Here is a 24,320-nt window from a genome sequence, read left to right as displayed (position 1 = left end):
CCAATTTAGACTTTGAAAACAAATTCATCAGTTCCAACATGATGTCACTTCTGTTTTGGCAAGTTGCAAGATGTCAATTAGTTCAGTTGTTTAGTAATGGTTCCAACACTCAAAAAGGTAGTATTAAACAATATGAAGTCTATTCAGTGTTGATTTACATTGGAAATGCAATGCAAGTATATTGTTTCATCATTATTAATTTTTACATTATAAATGAATATCACAATTTATGGTGATTTCATGTTTTTTATTTTTATGCACTAATAAAGTAATTACTGTATATGGAACATTATAGTCAGCATCTAGATGCAGAAATACAAACAAATTGTGTTTTAGATTACTGGTGTTTGTGTCTGTGGTAATTTTACAATGTTTTAAATGTAAATGTTTTACATTTTATAATTGTGAAACACTTTGGTCAACTCTGTTGTTTTAAATGTGCTGTATAAATAAAGTTGAGATGAGTAATTCCATATTTGCACAACTTTCTGATGTCAGACAGATGAAAACATTTGAACACATTTACAGATGAATGCCTACGTTTACACGGACACCAGAAAGCGGGTTATTGTGAGATGGCAGCATTCCAGTTTGGATCATTCCTGGGATTCGGTAATATTTCAGTGCTCCAGACTTTTTAAAGTGGTGGTTCACTAAAATAAAATGAAAGTTTTTTAGAAGATGTTGATATGCCCATTTTAATGAAGTAAAATAATTATTGCATTAAATGACTCATTAACATTAAAGAATGTCTTCTTTCTGTCTTAAATCAAGTCACGTCCCTGAGGCACTTCTCTGAATTTGCACCTAGAACATTTTTTATAAAATGTGACACTGTCTATAATTTGTGTTCCTTCGCTGAGAAAGATATATTTACCAAAAAATGCATGATTTTTTTTTTTTTTTCTATGAAAACCAAGCTATAAAGGTTTGTCCCTCAGTCTGAGCTCAGTCCTGTCACACCAACCATTCTCAGCCCATAAACATTTTGGTTTCACTCATATATGTGACATTATTACCCAGAAGTGACATCATTCAGCTGTCTTCAACAGCATGGTGCAGAAACTTTTTGCAGTTTAGTTTAGTAGAGATGGGCCACTTCTATTAAAATGAATGGGGAAAATTGAGTGCCCTACAGTCAACGGAAGTAGAAAGGAAGTCTCACCTTACAAGCAAAAGAGCCAATCACCTTTTTCAAAGTCCTCCTGTCCTTCCGAGTTTGTTCTTCCAAGGTAGCTTGACAAGACCGGTCTTCATAAGAAGGCAAGTCCGTTCTCTGCATTCTTAGCATTGAGAAACACCCAAACTGTGTAAAGAAGGTGAACATGTTTTTATCAAGCATTTCTTCCAGGTTCGATTCCCCCATTTGTCCCAATTTTCCCCAACCTGTTTTCTATCCACTCTTAATATTTCCTTTAATCCTAATTATAATAATAAATAAAAATGATTATAAAGGTTGATTGCCTCGCAGTGATTTGGTCACGGTGAATGTTGGAGAGTTGAGAGAAAGGTTTGATCTGGGTAAAATTAACCAAAAAATTAATTTTTTAATTAATTATTTTACTATAGTAATATTGTAGTAACAATGTTTTTTTTTTTTTTTTTTTTTTTTTTTTTTGGCAGAAGCCATAGTTTTAATGCAATTAACCATGGTGGTACCACAGTAACATGGTGTTAATATAGTAACAACCATGTTTCATTTGTGGTTACTATGATTTTATACAAAATACCATGGTGATAATATGTTACTGTAATAAAACCATTGTTATTTTTTGTAATGTAAGGTAAGGGTTAGGTTTAGGGGTAGTGTTTGGTGTAGGGTGTCTGTGGGACTCACATTGCCGGCATGCCGTTATACTGTTATCATATACTTCATTTGATTTTTAACAAGGTACTGTACCTTATCATTTCTGTCTTATCTAATTTACACCGCACATGTCAACAATATGTATTTATTTCAGTGTTTTCTATTCTGTAATTCACTTTATATACTCTAAAGAGCTGCAACTAAAAGCTGTCAGTGTAAAAGCACATCGTGCAAGACTGCTCTAACAGTTGTTACAATAAAGCACTTATGCATGCCGTGTGAAACAAAGATTAAAAAGAGGGTAGAAAATTATCATAATTTTTTTTTAACTGTACACTTTACTACCATGTGCATCTTAAAGGAATAGTTAACCCAAAAATTTTAATTCTCTCATTATTCACTTACCCTGATGCCATCACCGTTGTCCATGACTTCAGCAGAACACAAAGATTTTTAGAAGAAGACAGAGCTCTGCCAGGTCCTTATAATGCAAGTACACGGGTGCCAGCACTTTGACGGATCAAAAGTCACATTTTGACATCATAATAGTAATCCACACGACTCTAGTCGATCAATAAATGTCTTCTGAAGCAAATCGATACATTTGTGTAAAAAATAAAATGTTAATTAAAATACTAATAACTTTTAAAAAGTGTTTCCTGCCAGCAGACGTGAGCGCTTCAGCAACTTCACATGAGAATTCGGAAGCGGCGCTTATTTACAACAGAAGAACGAATGTCACGTGAGAGTTCAGCCATTTCAAACAGCATCAGAGACCTGGAAGAAAGCATTGATTTAAAGTTAAAATATTTTAATTTTCGGCTTGTTTCTTACATAAACATATCGATTCACTTCAGAAGACATTCATTGATTGACTGGAGAAGAAGAAGAAGCCTTTATTTTTGTCACACATTATACATTTTGCACATATACAGTGAAATTCTTTTTTTCGCATATCCCAGCTAAGCTGGGGTCAGAGTCGCATGGATTACTTTTATGCTGCCTAAATGTGACTTTCGGACTGTCAAAGTGCTGGCACCCATGTACTTCTATTATAAGGACCTGACAGAGCTCAATCTCTTCTAAAAATCTTCATTTGTGTTCTGCTGAAGAAAGACAGTCATACACATCTGGAATGGCATCAGGGTAAGTGAATAATGAGAGAATTTTCATTTTTGAGTGAACTATTCCTTTAAGCAAACCCCCACCCCCCAAATCTATTACATGACCTCATTTAAAATCAGCCTTGAGTTTCATAGCAGGGCTGTTAAGAGGTAAGATTCAGGAGAACTTATTTCACTGGTAACATTGTATGGATCAGACAACAGAAAAATAAAGCTGACACAAACCTAACATATGCATCACTTCTGGAACTCTGCTGGTCAGGTCAGAGGAAGTTATAAACCACAGGAAGGGCTGATAATGTTTAAATGAAGAACAGTAACTACATCATGAAGAGAAAGACTGACAGAGACTGAAAATGTCTAATAAGTGTCACATATGTCTGCTGGTGCTGACAATTCTCTGCTCACTTCTCATAGGTAAATGAATCTATATATGCTCTAAAACATGTCTGTACATGAGATAATGTGAATATGTATTTATTAAAAATTATTTTACTGGAATTAGTATGGCAGAGAGTCTATCAAAATTTCAAAATAGATTACAATATGAACGTCCAACTTTACTGTGTGTTTCAGGTATCAGTGGAGTGAAAGACACTCATGTGTTCTGCAGTTCTGGTGAAAATGTCATTCTGCCCTGTAATAATGCCCGTTCTGACTGCAACACAACTGCATGGAACTATAATAGAAATAGAAATTCAGAGACATTTGAACTGTTTGCTGGAGGGATGAAGAAGAATAACACAGAGAGACATGAGAGACTGAGTCTGGGGTCTGACTGCTCTCTGAACATCTATAAAGCCTCAAAAGAAGATTATGGATCTTACACCTGTCAGCAATATGTGAATGGACATCAACAAGGAAATGATGCACGTGTTTATCTGCATGTTCTTCACGGTCAGTATTTTTGTTAATTTTATGATTGATTTATACAGGACGCCATTCTCTCTTTACAGTCATTTTACTGAAATGAGTGAAATCTTTCAATGTCATCTCTGTCTTAGTTTCTGTTTCAGTCTCTCCATCATCCACACAGACTGAGATAAGACCAGGCCGCTCTGTGACTCTCTCCTGTCAGTTGATTTTATATGATGGAGTTTTGTGTGATACTTTGGTCAGTTTTGAGAGAATTCAGCTGTTGTGGGTGAATCAGATTGGTGTTGATCTGCAGAAAGACTCCAGATATCAGATATCATCAGGACACTGTATCAGCACTCTGACTACAACACTCCTGAATGAAGACAACAACAGAGAGTGGAGATGTCAAGTTAATAACGGAACTAAAGTGGAGACCTCAGTTAGCTATTCTGTCAAGTATTTGGGTGAGAAAACAATCTTGTTAACCAGTTTTTGAAGTCTCTGTTACACATGCATAACGTTAAACTAAGGACACATAACGTAAAAACTACAATAAGTTACACAAAGGACTTGTCATGAAACAAGTTACTGTTCAAAAGTAAATATTTTATTTTGTACTAAAACACTGAACAACAACAAAACTACCACAGTACTTTTAAACTTTTAAATCTGTTTGTCACTAAAAAACTTCCCTGATCCATGAGATCGAGTGCAATGTCTGAAGTTTTTTTTTTTTTTTTTTTTTTTTAGGTAATTTGATCTAATATTTAATATTGTTTTTAAATGTTCAAAGTGGGCTCACATGGACTGATCCAGTCACAATGAATATTCATTTGTTTACAGAATACTTGATGTTTTGAAATGCCAAATATGATTGAAATTAACAGAAAATGGTGCATCCTTTTCAGAAGTTTATTTAGAATAAGCATTATCTTTTACTCAAATATTCGTCTCAAGTATTTGCCTAAGTTGAAAATTTTGCCCTATAACTATTGTCCCTATATTTACACAATTTAATTTTAACCCCCAACCCACTTTTTATTTTTATTTTACTTTTTTTAAGAATTTTAATCAACCTTCCGTTTTTTTTTTGTTGGTTTTTTTGGTCGATATCTTGATACACTTTGTGACCAGAAAGAAATGCAAAGATTTCTTAAATGATGATAATGTAATGAACTATAATGTTCATATTCTAAAATATAGAGCTAACTAACTATATAACAATGTATCTTCTACAGCTCCAACTGATACAACATCTGTGAGTTCAGTCACCACCCCAAACAGTGAGTGTTTCAAACACACCAGTAACTGCTACACAACAAGATACTGAACTGCTGTCACTTTAGTGGTTTGCAGTGTTCTTCTACATACAGAATATTCATGTCCATGTTTTCAAATATAGATTTCAAATATAAGTGATTCCTCTATGAAGGAATTAAGAAGGAATTACTGAGAGAAAATCTACTCAGAATGTTGTGTGCAAAGTAACTCTTTCTTAAATCAAAATCAAAGATGTCAGTGATCTGGATTTTTTTGGTCCTGCTCTTACAATGATACAGCATGCATGACAGTATGTCTGATACAGTCTGTTTTCTGATGAAGATGTGACTCTTCTGTTACACTATTGTTGCACTGATACAGCAAGTCAACAACAGCTGTTGAATAAAATAAGGCAATGATAAGAAACAGTATTGGAAGAGAAATACAAATACGCATTCCTTGATGTTGTTTTCTTGTTGAAAAATAAATGTTTTGTATTCAGTTTGATTTTTTGTTTTTCTACACATGGTGCACCTGAACTAAAATACATTCTCCATAGTTGCAACTTCTACAACTATATATAACAAACTATCTTCAGTCTCCACCCCAGTCTCTGAAAGGACCTCAACTTCCAAAGCACCAGTATCTCCATCACAACAAGGTACATGTAAATATACTGTATGTGTATGTATGTAATGGATGATTGTCTCATTTCAGTGGTTTTTGTAGTGGTTCTCACATACTGGAATTCTCCTAGAACTCAACACTGAGAACAGACGGTTTATATAAAACAAAAAGTGGACACTGTAGCTTAGATTAGATTTACACTTCTATGGGGACACTGATCTCATCGGTAATTAATTTTGGCAGAATCTTTCTGTAAACAAATCATCATCGACAGGTATGAATAGTAGCCTGATTGAAAATCATGCCTTTAAATCAGTAGTTAATGTATTTCATATTTTTGATTAAAAATAATGTATCACATGATCTTCTGTAGTATACATCTGTATCTGAATGTTTCACTCTTTGTCCTCTCTCTTAGTGATTGTGATTGTTGTTGTGATTGCTGCATTAGCTGTTCTCCTTCCTGCTGTTCTTCTATGTGTGATCCTGAAAAAGAGAGCTGGTAAATTTTTATAAAAACCTTCAACTGAAGTTGTCCAGCATTTCTCATTTTCACACTGCTTTCACTTATTTTTCACATTTCAAATCAGGTTGTATCATGGAAACAGTGATTTATGAGTTTGAGTTACTTTTTTTCCAAGAAAAAATTATTTGAAAAGTACCATAAAAGTAGTCCATACAGTTTGCCTTCTGCCCATTCATGATACATGCAAGAACTGTTGTATTTGCAGTTGGAATTAGAATGTTTTTTTTTTTTTTTATCATAAAGATTACAAGAGGCACTTTCATGACTATTTTTCAGGTAATAGAAGAGAGGTTCACTCCAATTCTTCCCCAGGTGCAAATGTAAGTGAATAAAATGATGAAACTTTATTAAGCTCAAAGATTAATATTTATAATTTGACAGTTACTGTTGTAATTTTCCTGTGGCCCATATTGCGACATACTTGTGTTTGTCTGCATAATATATTTTCTGACTGTCATATAACACAATATATTGTTTCTCTCATTTGCATATACAAACTTTAAAAGGAAATGTATACTGCATGAAGATGGATTTGAGATTATAAGAGTCATCTGATTGAGACTTTCAAGGTTTTCTTTTTTCTTTCATGTGTAGGAGCAGACCACTGTTGAGTAAGTTACTCTAAAAAAGTAATTTATTACTAACTACTAATTACATCTTCTACAATGTAATTAGATTACTGTACTAATTACTATGTCTGAAAAGTAATCACATTACTTATTACTAATTACTGTCTTAAACCCTTATCAACATCGACCAGATGAAAAATACAAGGATTGACATGAAACTGCTCTTTTAATTCTTTCAAATAAATCATATAAAATCAAATAAATGTTTCATGAACAGGCCAAAGAATTTATGGGGGCAGCGTTAAATTAGAAAACATATATTTTAACATTAGATGTTAAATTTCGATTTTAAATTCACTATTATTTATATTGAATTGTTCTATAGTCTATACAGTATTTAATGCAATTACATCAGAAATAACAAATTAAATTACTGAAAATTAAGTAATCCCTTTAAAAAAAAAAAATTGATGAAAAAGTAATTTAATTACAGTAATTAATTACTTAGTAATGCATTACACCCAACACTGGAGCAGAGAGATGATGTGACTTATTCACAGGTTACAGTTTCTGTAAAAAAGCAGGTGTCAAAGAACAATGTGAGTAGATACGGACACATCCCCTGTTCATCCATTGACCATTCTCATTCAGAGAAAATTAGACCTGAACTGCACATTTCCCTAACCAAGTAGAGTTATATCTTGTCTCTACAGAAGTTTTACACTGAAATGCATTTCTTTTCAATTTGTATATCAAAAGAATTAAGCACTAACAACATGCAGCAATAATATCAGTGATTTGAATCATGCACATTGTTTGACATCTATGATGTTCTTTCAGGTTCATTCTGATGATAAAGTGACTTACGCTTCCATCAGAGGAGCAACAGCTGGACCCCACGGAGGACTGCAGTGAACTTTATACCACACTGAACAAGATTGTTTGCAAATAAATCAAACAAACAAACAAGCAGTTAATAATTACACAAAGCAACACCGCATGACCCTAAAATATAAAATATATAAAATAAAATATAGAGAAATATGAACCTTGTAAAATGTATTCCAAACAGTTTAATTCAATGCCATTACAAATATTGTATTTCAAATGTTTATCTAGCATTTTGATGTCTAGGGATTTGTCTCGAGGTCTGACCCTCACTTTAAAATAATGGTCCAAATCATTAGTAATTTCTTCATATTTACGTGCTAACATTTGATTAATTACTTATGGGTTACCAAAATTATTTTAAAAAGACCCCCAGCAATATCTAACATGCCGAAGTTAATAATTTGTAATGAACAGAAGAGATATCCCAAGGAATACACAGGTTGGGCACATACATCCCTATATTTCTGTAAGGTAAGCTGACTATGATACTCTACCAGACACTGTAGTCTTGATTTAGAGAGCTATTACGTTCAATAATTAATTTCCACAAAGAACGCATGTGAGACGCATGTTTCTCTGAAGGCGCATTTCATGATCTTGTTCACAATAAAAACATAATCATTCAAATTTTAGACACATGTTAATGTTTTGATTAGTAATTAATTAGTAGTTATTTTTTAATAAGCCATAATTAGTTAATAGTTCTCAATGAGGCAAATCAAATTCAGTAATTATTGATTACCTAACAGTGAACTACCTCAGTCATCAGTTCACTATTACTTACTGATTAGTTAATCATGTTTCCTATTAGTTAATAGTAGTAACTAAAGTGTTAATGTAGTACTACTCATTTGTCCTGCATTAATTCCTGCATAATTACTTATTAATGACAGACCATTATTATAAAGTGTTACCAAGAATTCTGTAGCAAAGTTTGATTCTGTTTTTGCTAATACAACAAGTTGAATATGATTTGATTTTTTAAAATAAATATAGAATCAAATTATTGCTCTCACTTTAATATTTATATTAAAGTGAGAGCAATATAAATACCAGTTCAATTGTCTGATGTTCTCACACTCTAATGAGAGGGCACTTGCTTGCTTATTCCACCTGACAAGGGTAATACAAAAGCAACCCCCTGCTTGTTTCATGTATATCTTCATACACTTTAGCCTATGTAATGGAGAGCCCCATCTGTGAGTCCCAACCACTCTCCTGGAGGATCACATGAGCCCCTGAACTTCCACTGTTGTTGCATGATCTCATATGAATCAGAAGCGCCCCCTCTTGAAAACCTAAACACCATGGAGAAACCTGTAGTTTCATCACTAAACTCAGCAAAATGCTATGGAGGGCCCCTTCCTCCATCTTCCGGCCCATGAGCCCTTTGAGGTCCACTGTTGTTAACATCACCTCTAACCAAGATGTAAATACTACAAGGGACTGAGTTATTGCACAACAGTTACATGAAAGTTACATGTTTATAACTGAATCAAAATCATTTAATTGAGAAAGTTTACTGATGACAGAATGTTCTCCATAATTTCAAAGGCAGAAGTCAACAATAACAGGTTGACAATGAATTCATGGACCTAACCCCTTTTTCTTTTATTGTGTACTGTATTTCATTTTCTTATCTCTTATCTTATTGTATGCACTTAAAGTACATATGTATGTATCTAGTGGTTTCTAAATGTTGTTTGAGTAGTGTGTGGATGCACATGTGAAATTATGAACTTCTTCAGATTAAGAAAATTAAATCTGTTTGAGTGTTAAATTAAAATTACAATAAAAATTCAATCATATACTCACCACTGTGTTATAACCCCATATTACTTAATTTCTTTTTCTTAACACAAAAAGAGAAATTGTGACAAAATGTTGTGCTCAGTGATGTCATACAATGGCAGTTTATGGTGACCACCTCTTCAAGATTCAAAAAAGGATGCAGAAGTATAATTTAGAAGTCTAATAAATTGTTCCATGAGACTCATGATTGTTATAAAAGCATACCTACAGTTCACGCAGCCCCTCTCATGAGATTGGGCATTCAAGCAAAAACTCACTTTGTTTATCTAAAAACAAGTCCCTCACAGCGATACTAACAAAAGAACACAACACAGCTGCACACAAACTAGAGAACAGAACTTACTAAACATGTCTGAAGAGTTAAAGAATAGATGCATTTCTATGCCCAGCCTTATTTGTTTGAAACCGAGTACTCTGTTAAACTGAGAGGGCTAGATAGAGGAGGCTGAATGCAACCAAAAATAAGCACCTGGTTTGAACTTATTTTGAAAAGATTAGGTTATTAAAACATCTACAAAAACTGACAACAGGCAATGACAATGACTAACATAGGTCAGTGTAAAACATAGACTCGTTTAATTAAAGATACCAAATATTAACGAAGAAAATTATGTTCTATGAATTATTTACATTTTTCATTTTTTATAAAACATGAATAGATGAAATAGCTGAGGAAAGAACATGCCCGAAACTATATTTATTAAAATACAATAAAAGTTTAGTTCAGTGTACCAAAAAAGGTTAAAGCTCATTCAATAAGCATAGTCGGCATAGCAACATAACCATTTATGACATTCTTGTGTATATTACAGTATAGGGCTACTTATGCGTCTTTGTTACTTTCCACCCCTTCATACACATCAAGGATGAATGTCCACAAACCAGTTTTAAGTCATATTAAAAGTACAGTCTGCAGCTTTTAAAACAGCACCACTGAGAATTCAAGAGTTAACTTATGTTTATGGCAACAAAAAAACAAAAAAAACTAACCTTTGGTTTAAAAGTTCATGGACAACATTTACACAGAGGCAACATCAATCCCTATTACCTCGTAGCCCCTAAAGGTGGCTGTTGTGGCACTGACAACTGTCCAGTTGCAGCAATTTCATATCGTAATAGTCATCACTTTCTCTGCAAGTCCCCCATGGTTTTAAATAATTAATGTGATTACTTTTATAAAATGTCTAACAATTACTTCTCTAACTTTTTAAATGAAAGTGGTTCTATAAGAAATACATTGTCTGATGTCTTAAGCCTGTCAAGCTTGTTGAGGAATAAAGTGTTAATGAGAGGAAATTGCTCCCAAGGATGAACCAGACTTATGGAGGTCCACAATTTTCTTTCTGAGGTCTTGGCTGATTTCTTTTGATTTTCCCATTATGTCAAGCAAAGTGGCACTGAGTTTGAAGATAGGCCTTAAAATACATCCACAGATACACCTCCAATTCAGTACACCTCCTATCAGAAGCTAATTGGCTAATTGTCTAAAGGCTTGACATAATTGTCTGGAATTTTCCAAGCTGCTTAAAGGCACAGTTATCTTAGTGTATGTAAACTTCTGTCCCACTGCAATTGTGATATAGTCAATTAAAAGTGAAACAATCTGTCTGTAAACAATTGTTGGAAAAATTACTTGTGTCATGCACAAAGTTGATGTCCTAAACTACTTGCCAGAACTATAGTTTGCTAATATTAAATCTGTGGAGTGGTAAAAAAATTATGTTTTAATGACTTAAACCTAAGTGTATGTAAACTTCTGACTTCAACTGTACATCACATTGTACGTAATTATAGTACTTTGTCATTTGCGACAACACATACACTTGAAGCCCTATTCTGCTTGTTCATGATCTTCACAGAAAAGTTCATCCACACTTCACATGGGTCTTCAGAAGTTTCACTGACTTTCATTTCTCAGATTGGCTGCACAAACTCCGTATTAACTGGGTGTGTCAGAATGGTTATGATGCCTCATAACATTGAGCCAAAATGCTGACAACTACAGAAAATCAGCATAAAAAAACGCAAGAAAAATGGGTTCACATGACATGGGAATCATGGAAAAATGATCTGCTTTTGACATCAAAACTTAAACAAGCATGCACACAACACTTGAGCACATTGGATAAGCTGGTAAGAATGGTAAAGGTGGATACATGAAGAGGGCGATCGCCTTCAAGGGACCCCTTTACCCCCCGGGCTCATACACAACTGCATACCCTGCATACACAGACGCTACGCCACTAATATAATCAATAATTTGTCAAATGTTGCCCACAGAGAACTATGACTAAAGAGTTTTTCGAGCCATCTACTTTGGTGCTGCCTGTCATCTAGCTACAAAACCTTCCACCAGTTATTATGATTATGTTTTGAGATCTATTCATTGTTCAGGGAATGAAGAGACAGTTTTGTTAGCTGTAGGTTCAGGGTTTAAGGATACAGGTTAGACGACCAGGATATAAAGTTCAGCTGCCAAGCAATATTTTATCACCAAATCCCATATTTTACCTGTTAGCCCATTGTCAGTGCTTAGTCAACATATCTGGACCTCACAAAGCACACTAATCTTGAATTTCTATAGTAAGAAACAAAAGAAACATTTGCAGAAATGGCAAATTTTTCATTTTCAATGTTTAAAGGGAAAGTTCACCCAAAAATTTAAATTAATTTTCAGTACTCAACCTGATGTCGTTCTAAACTTGTATGCTGATTTTACTATGAAACACAGAAGAAGAATATGCAACCTTGAAACAGTGATTTGAAATTAAGAACTGAATTAGTTTAATTTGTGAACAGAGCATTCTTTTGAGATTCACAAACCAAAATTGATGATTCTTTCACGAATTGGACTAATCCAGTTTTTGAGTTCTGAGAAGAGTGCCACTGAATAGGGACTTTCAGTCTCTTCCTCACATAAAGCTATCGTATATCTTCAGAAGACTTGCAATATATTGCACAAGTTGTATGAACTACTTTTATGGTGATGTTTTGGTGTTTTCTTGTCATTTTGGAGCCTTGTTATTTTATGGAAAACGGTTGCATTAAAGGTTGCCCGAAAATGAAAATTCTGTCATCATTTACTCACCTTCATGCCATCCCAGATGTGTATGACTTTCTGTCTTCTGCTGAACACAAACTTAGATTTTTAGAAGACTATCTCAGCTGTGTAGATCCATACAATGCAAGTGAATGGTGGCCAGAATTTTGAAGCTCCAAAAAGCACATAAAGGCAGCATAAAAGTAATCCAGTGGTTAAATCTCTATCTTTAGAAGGGATATCAAGGGTGTGGGTGAGAAACAGATCAATATTTAAGTCCTTTTTTACTATAAGTTTTCCTTCCTACACAAAAGAAGATTGGAAAGTCTGACTTAACCATGTCCATGATGCTTCTGTGAGATTTGAGCTCTGTGAAACCAAATACTGTGGAATGATGATGTGATACACATCAGCAGGGAAACAGCAAGCTTAAAAACTGATGTTGGGCTGAAATGTTGCTTACTGAGTTTTGCATTTTAGGATGGGGGTGAGAAGCAGGTCATTTAGGGGCACTGAACCTGCAGTGGGCCCTGACCCACCAATCATAAAATACACTAATTTACATAAGAGTGCTTAGCCGTCATGTCTGCTTAAAAACACACCATCAGTCTGTGGTCCACACACACACACTTTCTTACATCCCTCTTCTGTCTCCTGTTAAAAAAGGAGAGCAGAATAAAAGAGCAGTCCTTTTCATCTCAGTCTATCTCTCTCTAAACCATGTTCATGGCGTCTTCAGTGAGGAAAGAGTAGAGTCCGACCGATATGGGATTTCTGAGACCGATACCGATTTAAGAGGGGGAAAATTCACAGATTACTGATATGGTGGCCAATATAGTTAATTTTTGAGCTGGAATGAAAACAAACCTTTTCTATGTGGATTGTTCACTGATTTTGCACCGATATGACTATGCAAAGGTACTCAGAAGGCTGATTTCTTAAACAAATATTTTTATCAAAGAATATTTGACATTATTATTATTATACATTGTCAACAAATTCTAGAAATGAACACTGAGAAAATAAAGAATAAATAAAAATACAATAAATAGCTTAAAAAACATCAGTACTTTATGTTTAGTATCAGTCAGCTGCTGACCATTAAAATAAATAAATTCAAATAAAATAAATAGCTAAATAAACATTAGTACTGTTTAGTATCAGTCAAATGCTGACCATTCAAATAAAGAATAAATAAAAATCAAATAAATAGCTAAATAAACATCAGTAGTACTGTTTAGTACCAGTGAAATGCTGACTATATTAATACTGCCAGTCAATTATTGGCAGGTTGCAAAACAAGAAATACAGGTGCATCTCAATAAATTAGAATGTTGTGGAAAAGTTCATTTATTTCAGTAATTCAACTCAAATTGTGAAACTCGTGTATTAAATAAATTCAGTGCACACAGACTGAAGTAGTTTAAGTCTTTGGTTCTTTTAATTGTGATGATTCTGGCTCACATTTAACAAAAACCCACCAATTCACTATCTCAACAAATTAGAATATGGTGACATGCCAATCAGCTAATCAACTCAAAACACCTGCAAAGGTTTCCTGAGCCTTCAAAATGGTCTCTCAGTTTGGTTCACTAGGCTACACAATCATGGGGAAGGCTGCTGATCTGACAGTTGTCCAGAAGACAATCATTGACACCCTTCACAAGGAGGGTAAGCCACAAACATTCATTGCCAAAGAAGCTGGCTGTTCAGAGTGCTGTATCCAAGCATGTTAACAGAAAGTTGAGTGGAAGGAAAAAGTGTGGAAGAAAAAGATGCACAACCGAGAGAACCGCAGCCTTATGAGGATTGTCAAGCAAAATCGATTCAAGAATTTGGGTGAACTTCACAAGGAATGGACTGAGGCTGGGGTCAAGGCATCAAGAGCCACCACACACAGACGTGTCAAGGAATTTGGCTACAGTTGTCTTATTCCTCTTGTTAAGCCACTCCTGAACCACAGACAACGTCAGAGGCGTCTTACCTGGGCTAAGGAGAAGAAGAACTGGACTGTTGCCCAGTGGTCCAAAGTCCTCTTTTCAGATGAGAGCAAGTTTTGCATTTCATTTGGAAACCAAGGTCCTAGAGTCTGGAGGAAGGGTGGAGAAGCTCATAGCCCAAGTTGCTTGAAGTCCAGTGTTAAGTTTCCACAGTCTGTGATGATTTGGGGTGCAATGTCATCTGCTGGTGTTGGTCCATTGTGTTTTTTGAAAACCAAAGTCACTGCACCCGTTTACCAAGAAATTTTGGAGCACTTCATGCTTCCTTCTGCTGACCAGCTTTTTAAAGATGCTGATTTCATTTCCCAGCAGGATTTGGCACCTGCCCACACTGCCAAAAGCACCAAAAGTTGGTTAAATGACCATGGTGTTGGTGTGCTTGACTGGCCAGCAAACTCACCAGACCTGAACCCCATAGAGAATCTATGGGGTATTGTCAAGAGGAAAATGAGAAACAAGAGACCAAAAAATGCAGATGAGCTAAAGGCCACTGTCAAAGAAACCTGGGCTTCCATACCACCTCAGCAGTGCCACAAACTGATCACCTCCATGCCACGCCGAATTGAGGCAGTAATTAAAGCAAAAGGAGCCCCTACCAAGTATTGAGTACATATACAGTAAATGAACATACTTTCCAGAAGGCCAACAATTCACTAAAAATGTTTTTTTTATTGGTCTTATGATGTATTCTAATTTTTGAGATAGTGAATTGGTGGGTTTTTGTTAAATGTGAGCCAAAATCATCACAATTAAAAGAACCAAAGACTTAAACTACTTCAGTCTGTGTGCATTGAATTTATTTAATACACGAGTTTCACAATTTGAGTTGAATTACTGAAATAAATGAACTTTTCCACGACATTCTAATTTATTGAGATGCACCTGTATTTAAGAGATAAACAGCGGCAGCGGTGTAACACTGTATTCTGCTATACAAGTTCAGGGGAAACTTTCAACGGTGGAAAACCTGACTTTTAAATATTACATTTTATAAATGCAATGACTGGAACTGTTTGGTTGAAGGGGGTACCAAACTGTGAATCCTGAACAAAACAGTTTGGTGAACACATGTTTACACATTAGCTTCTGTTGGGCCTCATGTATTCAGATAGAAGACAAAGGCAGGCCTAACACAGTCATAAAACCTAACTCAGGCCCCCACATAAGTCATAAATTATACTGATAAAATCATGCCAAAATCAAACAAAGGGAGTCCAAAACAGACTACAAATCCCATGAAGCCTTGCTCACTAAAGGATCGAACTCTCAACTCCTATTGGATGAGGCACACAACAGAACGCACCTCAACCATGACATCATCAGGAGTAGAAATACCTCTGAAATGCTTCCGGGATTTGCTTCCAGCAACTTTGCTCACCGTGTGTAGACGCAGCTCATCGCTGCTCTCAGGTGTAGCCTCGTGGCACAAGGAAGTAATGTCCGACTTGAAACTGTGGCCATACAATCTCCATCTCGCTGGACGAGTTGAGATTACTCTGTGTTCCACCGAAAACTCTAACGTATCCGAAGGAGATCGCCTAGCAATCCGCATCTTCATCCGTTTGACTGCAGAAGTGAAGAGATAAAAGATTTCTCTTCCATCTTCAATCAAGTCGACGTCGCTAATTTCTCCGCAAGCCCGCCGAGAATCAGCAGCCGTACCGCCCGCCAACAGAGCGAGGAAACGGCCTCCCGTCATCACCCGAGCCTCGAGGAACCGAGTCTGAGTTAAAGGACGGATGAACACACATTCTGCATCCTCATGCGATTCAAGTAAGAGGTTTACGTCTGGGCAGAGATAGAATATTATAGTGTGTAATTCTTGTGTTTCAAGGTTATTGCTTGTACAGTTTACGGACCGCCATGTCCGCTCATTATTAATACTCAGGGTATTAATTATCACGAATTTGATTTGCTGTATTGTGGTCCAACCACATTGGGCTGTTGCGCATTTCCGCCATCGCGGGTGAGACCGGCAAACTGAGTTTATCCATTAAAGAGTCAAAGAACGCTGGACTGTTTACGAGCCGTCCACCACATCTCTGAGTGATAAACTAACAGCTGCTTTCACTCCCACGATCACGAAATTGGCTTTGGGTCCGTCACTTAATTCTCTCTCTCTCTCGTACTAACCACACACACACACACACACATACACACACACACACACACATTCTGGCACACATTTTTGGCTAGTAGATAGCTTCGTGATAAAGCTCAGCTTTGTCCCAAAGCTACCATTGACTGGTTTCTCTCCGCCCACATTTGCGGTCATATTCCCTGGCCGGAAGTCTCGCTTGACATACTCTCCACGAGAGTCACGTCCGCCATTTTGTGCACGTCCTTCCTTGCACACACACACAAACACACACACACACACACACACACACACGCACACACACACACACACACACTCTCCCTCATGTGTTATAGGATTATTTTGATTTCCATATCTAATCATATCACTGTTTAGTTTGTAGTTGTAAGTCGGAAGTTTATTGACTGCATTGTATTAATTATTAATTGATATTACTGCATAAATAAACTTTGTTTATATTACAAAGAGAAGTGTTTTGGTTTGTTTTGCATACACCTGTGTCATGCTGATGGGATGTCAGTGCTCGGATTCAAGCCTTCATTCATTGTTTTTTTTCCCCGAAAATCGATATTCTTCGTATGTCGATTTTCCTAAGAAAACAATCTAATATTGAGACTGTTATACTATCTGGTTATTAGTCCCTGATTCCAGGGTGGTGCACCGTCAATGTTAATCCTTATTAATATTCTATTGATTTTTGATAATTGATAATTATCTTTGATGATTGTTGAATTTGAATGATCAATAAGCTAGTGTTAATTTTAATGTTTCATCGATGTTAATGATTAGTGATTATCTTTGATAATTGCTGATTTAAAGGATTAAAAAAAAGCTAACATTGATCCTCATCAATGTTCTATTGATTTTAATAATTAATAATTATCTTTGATAATTATTAATTATTGCTAATAACCAAACCCGCTCCTAAACATAGCGCACTACATTTACTGGAGCCCCATATGAGGTTTTAATGAGTTACATTCAATTAATTAATTTAAATATTAATTAATAACTAAAGAAATAATTAAATTATTTCTGATAGTAACACTGATCTAAACAACCAGTAAAGCCCTGCACTTCCACTCAACTGACAAGCAATGAAAGTAGCTACATGGTTAGCTAGTTAGCTATAAGCTCGTTGTCATGGGGAGTAAAAGATGGACCAGCATTGCGTCTCACCAACTAAGTAACAGCGTAGCGTGAAATCAACACTCAACAGACACAATCCACAACCGCACTGTTGTCTACTGAGCTGCAAAAAGATGCTCTGATGTTTACCTGTCAATCTGCTACATTACTGACTGCACTGACAAACTATAGCTGGCCAACAGCAAACAGACATGAGTGACATGTTTAACTTTATATTAGTTATATTGAAAAGGGAAAATGATGTGGTCATTGTTTATTAACTTTCCAGTATGTATTTCACAAACTAGTTAGCAACTTACCGAGAAGACACCGCTCAACTCTGCACCGCTTAACTCCGCACTGCTTAACTCCACCCTGTCTGCAGAGCCACCATCAGCTCAGAGTCAGCTCTCTAAACAATGGAGTCGGAGTGCACTCTGCTGGACAAACTATGTAATGACACCAATTCTAAAGCATTGTTTTCTGCATTAAATGTTCTGAAAAAAAAGTTTTCATATCTGCGCATATCGGTAAACATATACGCCGATACTGATATATCAGTGAAAGCCTAATATTGGCCGATAATATCATCCGACCAATATATCCGTCGGGCACTAGGAAGGAGTGAATGTACGCAAATGAAGGCCGTAGTTTACAGTCTCTGTTCTAGCAGCTAAGCATCAGCTCATACAAACCCTGTGGGCACACCACCGGGCGAGCCAGGTACACCTGATACAGAGAGAGAGAGTGAGACTATGTCTATATTGAATGTTGAAGTGTGTGTTTGGAAGCACTCATACCTGTCTGCCCTGGTCTCTGAAGAACTCCCCTGCGTTGTCAATGACCTGTTCATCGGTCATGTGACTGTACGGCTGCTCCTGACACACACTCAGCATCTCCAACAACGTCACACCAAATGCCCATACATCACTTGCTGTAGTGAACCTTCCCTACACACAAACATAGAAAAATGACTTGCATGCACCAGTATAACACGTTTATTTATATGAATGCAAAATTTGTATTTTAGGTGCTGTGACTGGTCACCATTTAATTTCTTTTTCACCATTTTAAGCATCTTTTTCCTTCATTTGTTAATTTTAAATGATCCTGCAGTGTGACAACTGATTTTTTTAAAGTACAAATATTTCATGCAGTCATTCCAAAAATATGAGCTCAAGAAAACCGCATACATTCATAATAAAAGAACTGGCAAAAAACTGTCTGCAATAGTTTAAATAGAGTTTAGCATGTCATACCGCAGAACATGTCAACTTCACAAAAGTATTTTTTGTGAACAGTGAAGTTTCTAAAATTTTATAATAAAGCCTGCTATACAGATTAGTCATACTAAATAAAAAAAGTTTAAATGACTAATTTTGAGTATGTTCTCTCACCATGAGTATGCACTCCCATGCCATCCAGCGAATAGGCAGCACAGCTCTGCCCTGGATCCTGTAATAATCGCCAGCATAGAGGTCCCTGCTCATGCCAAAGTCAGCAATCTTTATTTGATGCTCACCACCTCTGTCCTCCCCCTCTCCTCTATCTCCACACACCAGGCAGTTTCGTGTGGCCAGGTCTCGATGCACAAATTTCAGAGGTGACAAGATCTTGATACCTGATGCAATCTGACTCGCCATGGAGATCAAAGCTGGGTAGATGAGAAAGAAAGAGAAAGGTTTTGCTTTCCTGTATTTTTATAATTCTTCCTAACCATGACAAATGTGTGTACGTGTGTACCTGATGGTTGGTGTATTATGTAGAGGTCCAGTCTTGTCCGGTAACACTCTCTGGGAGAGATATTGATTCAGGTCTCCACTCTCCATGTACTCTGTGACCATACACAACGGATCACTGCTCACACACACACACACCCAGCACTCGGATGATGTTTGCGTCCTTCAGGCGAGATAAGATCTTTACCACCTTCAGAAAATCATTCCTGTTGAAAGACGAGTGGGAAAAGAATGAGGGGCACACAAGAGTGAAAACAAGAGAAAAAGACAAAAAAAAAAAATCTGAAGCGTAAAAATTTTATTATAATTTACAAAGATGCAAAATAGCTATTTTTGTTTTACAGTTAAAGGAATGTTCCGGGTTCAACACAAGTTAAGCTCAATCGACAGCATTTGTGGCATAATATTGATTACCACAAAAAAAGTATAACCACAAGAAATAAACAACATACATGTTAACATGACTTTAGTGTGATAAAATCACTTACTAACATTTTCTGTGTAAAGTTAAAGCCAATTTTACAACTTCGTTGCCATGACAGTGTAATTTCAAGAAACCCTAAAACGACTATAAAAATGAAATTTAAAAAAACGTTACAGCTCAAATAATACATGAGATTTAACAGAAGAATTAATGTAAGTGATTTTATAAAATTATAAGCTTGAAATTTCTGCCTTTTAAACCCTCCAAAAATTGGCCCCATTCACTTCAACTGTAAGTGCCTCACCATAACCTCCATTAAAGGAGGGACGAGTCTAAATTAATTTTTGTGGTAATCAGTATTATGCCTCATATGATGTCAATTGAGCTTAATTTGTATTGAACCTGTATTGAATAAAATATCATATTGAAATAATCTGTTTCTTGTGTTGTTTTTTGTTTTTGTTTTTTGCAGGCATGATAAATTTTTTACTTAGAATTCTTAGGAAACTTGTCAAGGAAATATCCTGATCGTATTTAACTCCAAATCAATACAAAAAATGAAATTATATATATGAATGAATTTATTTATATATGATGAACTTGTATATATTCTCATAACAGGTCTGGACATTTGACTTTATTCCAATTGTTTTTAATGACGATTCTAATTACTGTAACAATGTCATTTTTTATTGTATTTTTTATTTTTTTTTATTAAAATCATCAGAAATGAAAGGCAGTACCAAAGGTATACTACTATGATGTATAAATACTTCAATTTAAATAACAAATTATATTTTTCACATTACGGTAAATATCACAATGACCATCTTGTTTTCGCATTGCGGTAATGAGAATTGGGAGATAAAATTAAAAATCTAAAAATGTCTCTAACTATGGATCCGTTGGTCCGATCGACGTAAAATTTTGCATTTAGTGTCTTTGTCCAAGGTGCCATCAAGTTTTATGAGGACAGTCGCATATCATGAAAAACATGGCAGCCATCGACCAATCAAGTTTTAGCAGCTATTTGAACTAGTCCTAGGCCGTTCACCCGATCGGTATCAAATCATTGCAGAAAGGTTCTCTGGAGTCCCAGTCTCAATAATTATCAAAAAAACGTTTGAACTTTCGATGCACCGTTGCAACAGTACACCAAAACTTACAAAGTGGGGGTGGCCACTTTTTCTTAAATGGTTAAAACTCCTGAAAGGAATGAGATATCATCACCATATTTAAAACACTTTTGTAAGAGGTCAATCAGAGGACACATGAAAAAAATTGGGTACTGTCCGCTGGGAAGCAGAGGAGCCGCAGCCATCCGCCAGGTGGGTGGAGTCGTCGCTGCCGGCCACCAGGAGCCGGAGGAGCCGTTAGCGTTTGTAAGGGGTTGGAGGACTCGCTGCCGTCCGCCAGAGGGCAGAGGAGTGGCTGAGGACCAGGTGACGGCATGTCTGGGGACCAGCAAGCGAGTTTTTCTCTCTCTCTCCTTTCTCTCTCACTGTCTCTTCCCCTCGCTCTTTCCCTCTCCCCTCTCCCTCCGACTCTCCCAGGGCAGAAGGACAGCCAGAAGGGCAACACCTCCCCTCCAGGAAGGGAGGGAATTACATCATGCCGGAGGTTTCTCTGGCCTGAATCAGGCTGTGGAGGAGTATGATGAGTAGGAGGGCGTGGCCGGGCTGTGAGGACACACGCCTGGTGCTGAATTGTCCTAATCAGCCAGGAGGGGAATAAAGGCGAGCCAGAGGCACCAGTTCGAGAGAGAGAGAGAGGCACGCGGCCACTGTTTGTGTGTCTATGTTTATGTTCGTTTAAGTTCATATATGACATTAAAGTTATGTTGACTGTTCTGCCGGTTCCTGCCTCCTCCTTGCCCATCCTGAAACCCGTTACACACACTCATTTTGATTCTGTGAACTGTTTATTTACTATCGCTTTTACTATGACTTCAATCATCAGAATCAGACTCAGCTTTATTGCCAAGTATGCTTACACATACAAGGAATTTGTCTTGGTGACAGGAGCTTCCAGTGTCCAACAATACAAAAACAATACAGAAACAGCAACAAGACATAGATAATAATAAAAAAATAGTTATACACATACAGACACACACATACATACATGCAGGGGGCAACCAATAATCCTCTCAGCAGTCCGAATTGCCCTTTGTAGTCTTCTGATGTCTGATTTCATAGCTGAACCAAACCAGACAGTTATTGAAGTGCAGAGGACAGACTCAATGACCGCTGAGTAGAACTGTATCAGCAGCACCTGTGGCAGGTTGAACTTCCTCAGCTGGCGAAGGAAGTACAACCTCTTCTGGGCCTTTTTCACAATGTGTGTCTCCCACTTCAGGTCCTGTGAGATGGTAGTGCCCAGGAACCTGAATGACTCCACTGCTGTCACAGTGCTGTTTAGAATGGTGAGGGCGGAAAGTGTCCACTGTCCACTGACATATAGACATGGGAACAGAGAGTTGGTGTAATTTATTCTGGAGTATAGCTGGGATAATGGTGTTGAAAGCCGAACTGAAGACCACAAAAAGGATCCTTGCATAAGTCCCTGGTCTGTCCAGATGTTGCACAATATGATGCAATCCCATGTTGACTGCATTATCCACAGACCTGTTTGCTCGATAAGCAAAGGGGATCTAGAAAGGGTCCAGTGATGTTCTTCAGGTGGGCCAACACCAGTCTCTCAAATATTTCATGACCACAGACGTCAGGGCGACAGGTCTGTAGTCATTAAGTCCTGTGATTTTTGGTTTCTTTGGGACAGGAATAATGATTGAGCGTTTGAAGCAGCATGGGACTTCATACTGCTCCAGTGATCTATTGAAGATCTGTGTGAAGATGGGGCCAGCCGGTTAGCACAGGATCGAAGACAGGCAGGTGAGACGCCATCTGGGCCTGAAGCTTTCCTCGTCTTTTGTTTCCGAAAGACGCGGCTCACATCATCTTCACAGATCTTAAGTGCAGGTTGAGTAGCAGGAGGGGGGAGGAGGGGGTTGCAGGAGGTGTTGGTGTTTGTGTGAAGTGAAGGTCAGAGTGGGTGTGGGGTGTGAGATTGGGCCTTTCAAATCTGCAGTAGAACACATTCAGGTCATCAGCCAGTTGTTGGTCCACCACAGGGTTGGGGGTAGGAGTCCTGTAATTTGGGAGTTGTTTCATGCCACTCCACACTGATGTAGGGTCGTTAGCTGAAAACTTGTTTTTCAGCTTCTCAGAGTATCTTCTTTTAGCCACTCTGATTTCCTTGTTCGGTGTGTTCCTGGCCTGATTGTACAAGACTTTATCCCCACCCCTGTAAGCATCCTCTTTGGCCTGACGAAGCTGCCTGAGCTCTGCTGTAAACCACGGTTTGTCGTTGTTGAACTTTAAATAAGTCCTAGTAGGAATGCACATATCCTCACAGAAACTGATATATGATGTAACAGTATCTGTGAGCTCATCCAGGTCTGTGGCTGCAGCCTCAAAAACACTCCAATCCGTGCAATCAAAGCAGGCTTGTAGTTCCCGCTCTGCTTCATTGGGCCATCTCTTTACAGTCCTTACTACTGGCTTGGTTGATTTTAATTTCTGCCTGTAGGTTGGAAGAAGATGAACCAGACAGTGATCAGAGAGTCCCAAAGCTATAGCTGAGTCCGAGTATTGTTGTTCTGTGTCTGTGATTTGATCAGCCAGCTGTTGCAGCGCCACATTCAAACACGCGTTTGGCGCGATATACACACTCACCAGAATAAACGAGGAAATCTTCTGCGGTAAGTAGAAAGGCTTACAGTTAATAAAGAGTGCTTCCAAATTAGAACAGCACATCCTCTTTAATGTTGTTACATCTGTACACCAACTTTCATTGATGTAAAAGCATGTTCCACCGCCTCTCATTTTCCCTGTTAACTCCGTGATGCAATCCGCTCTGAACAGCTGAAAGCCTGGCAGATGTAACACGCCGTCCGGAATGGCTTCACTCAGCCAGGTTTCTGTGAAGCACAAGGCAGCAGAGGTTGAAAAGTCCTTGTTTGTGCAGGTGAGGAGATGTAGTTCTTCCGTTTTGTTAGGAAGAGAGCGGAGATTCGCAAGATGAATGCTCGGTAGCGTTGTTCGAAAGCCCCACCAACAGAGTTTGACCAGCGCACCGGCTTCCTCGCCTGCATCTCCTGAACAACACAGCCGCGCCTCCAACTAAAATGTCTAGCAAAACGTCTGAATATTCAAAAACCGGGAAAAGACTGTCTGGTATAACCTGTCGAATGTTCAGCAGTTCATCTCTGGTAAAACTGACTGGAAAAAGATTACTAAACACAGGACAAACAAACAAAAACAACAAAACAATAGAAGCGCTCCACACCGAGGCAGCCGTCCACGGCACCATCATGACACGGCAACAACGTGTTTTACATTTTTTGGATTATTTT

The 24,320-nt window shown here is 37.3% G+C and overlaps 1 protein-coding gene across 2 annotated transcripts; it reads left to right on the top strand.

Moving 5' to 3' along the window:
- The first annotated feature begins 2,848 nt into the window (after positions 1-2,848).
- Positions 2,849-9,367, top strand: LOC127452784 (uncharacterized). 2 transcript variants are annotated; one of them, XM_051718499.1, is made up of 10 exons: positions 2,850-2,953; positions 3,194-3,348; positions 3,508-3,828; positions 3,936-4,253; positions 5,028-5,072; positions 5,609-5,710; positions 6,095-6,178; positions 6,479-6,522; positions 6,797-6,813; positions 7,612-9,367. In XM_051718499.1, the coding sequence occupies exons 2-10, from the start codon at positions 3,288-3,290 to the stop codon at positions 7,631-7,633; spliced, it is 1,014 nt and encodes a 337-aa protein (XP_051574459.1). In that variant the 5' UTR covers positions 2,850-2,953; positions 3,194-3,287; the 3' UTR covers positions 7,634-9,367. The 2 variants fall into 2 exon arrangements, with proteins under 2 accessions (XP_051574460.1, XP_051574459.1); XM_051718500.1 differs by lacking the exon at positions 7,612-9,367 and having other exon boundaries at positions 2,849-2,953; positions 6,709-6,813.
- Positions 9,368-24,320: the final 14,953 nt, after the last annotated feature.

Source organism: Myxocyprinus asiaticus, chromosome 15 (genome assembly GCF_019703515.2).
Source record: "Myxocyprinus asiaticus isolate MX2 ecotype Aquarium Trade chromosome 15, UBuf_Myxa_2, whole genome shotgun sequence".
NCBI classification, from domain to species: Eukaryota; Metazoa; Chordata; class Actinopteri; order Cypriniformes; family Catostomidae; genus Myxocyprinus; species Myxocyprinus asiaticus.
This window is presented reverse-complemented; position numbering and strand designations above follow the sequence as displayed.

Bases quoted from the DNA above. Each gene is read 5' to 3' on its own strand.
- LOC127452784 (XM_051718499.1), top strand. From the start codon at position 3,288: ATGTCTAATAAGTGTCACATATGTCTGCTGGTGCTGACAATTCTCTGC. The intron at 3,829-3,935 runs GTCAGTATTTTT...TCTCTGTCTTAG, and splicing joins TTATCTGCATGTTCTTCACG to TTTCTGTTTCAGTCTCTCCA. The intron at 5,711-6,094 runs GTACATGTAAAT...CCTCTCTCTTAG, and splicing joins AGTATCTCCATCACAACAAG to TGATTGTGATTGTTGTTGTG.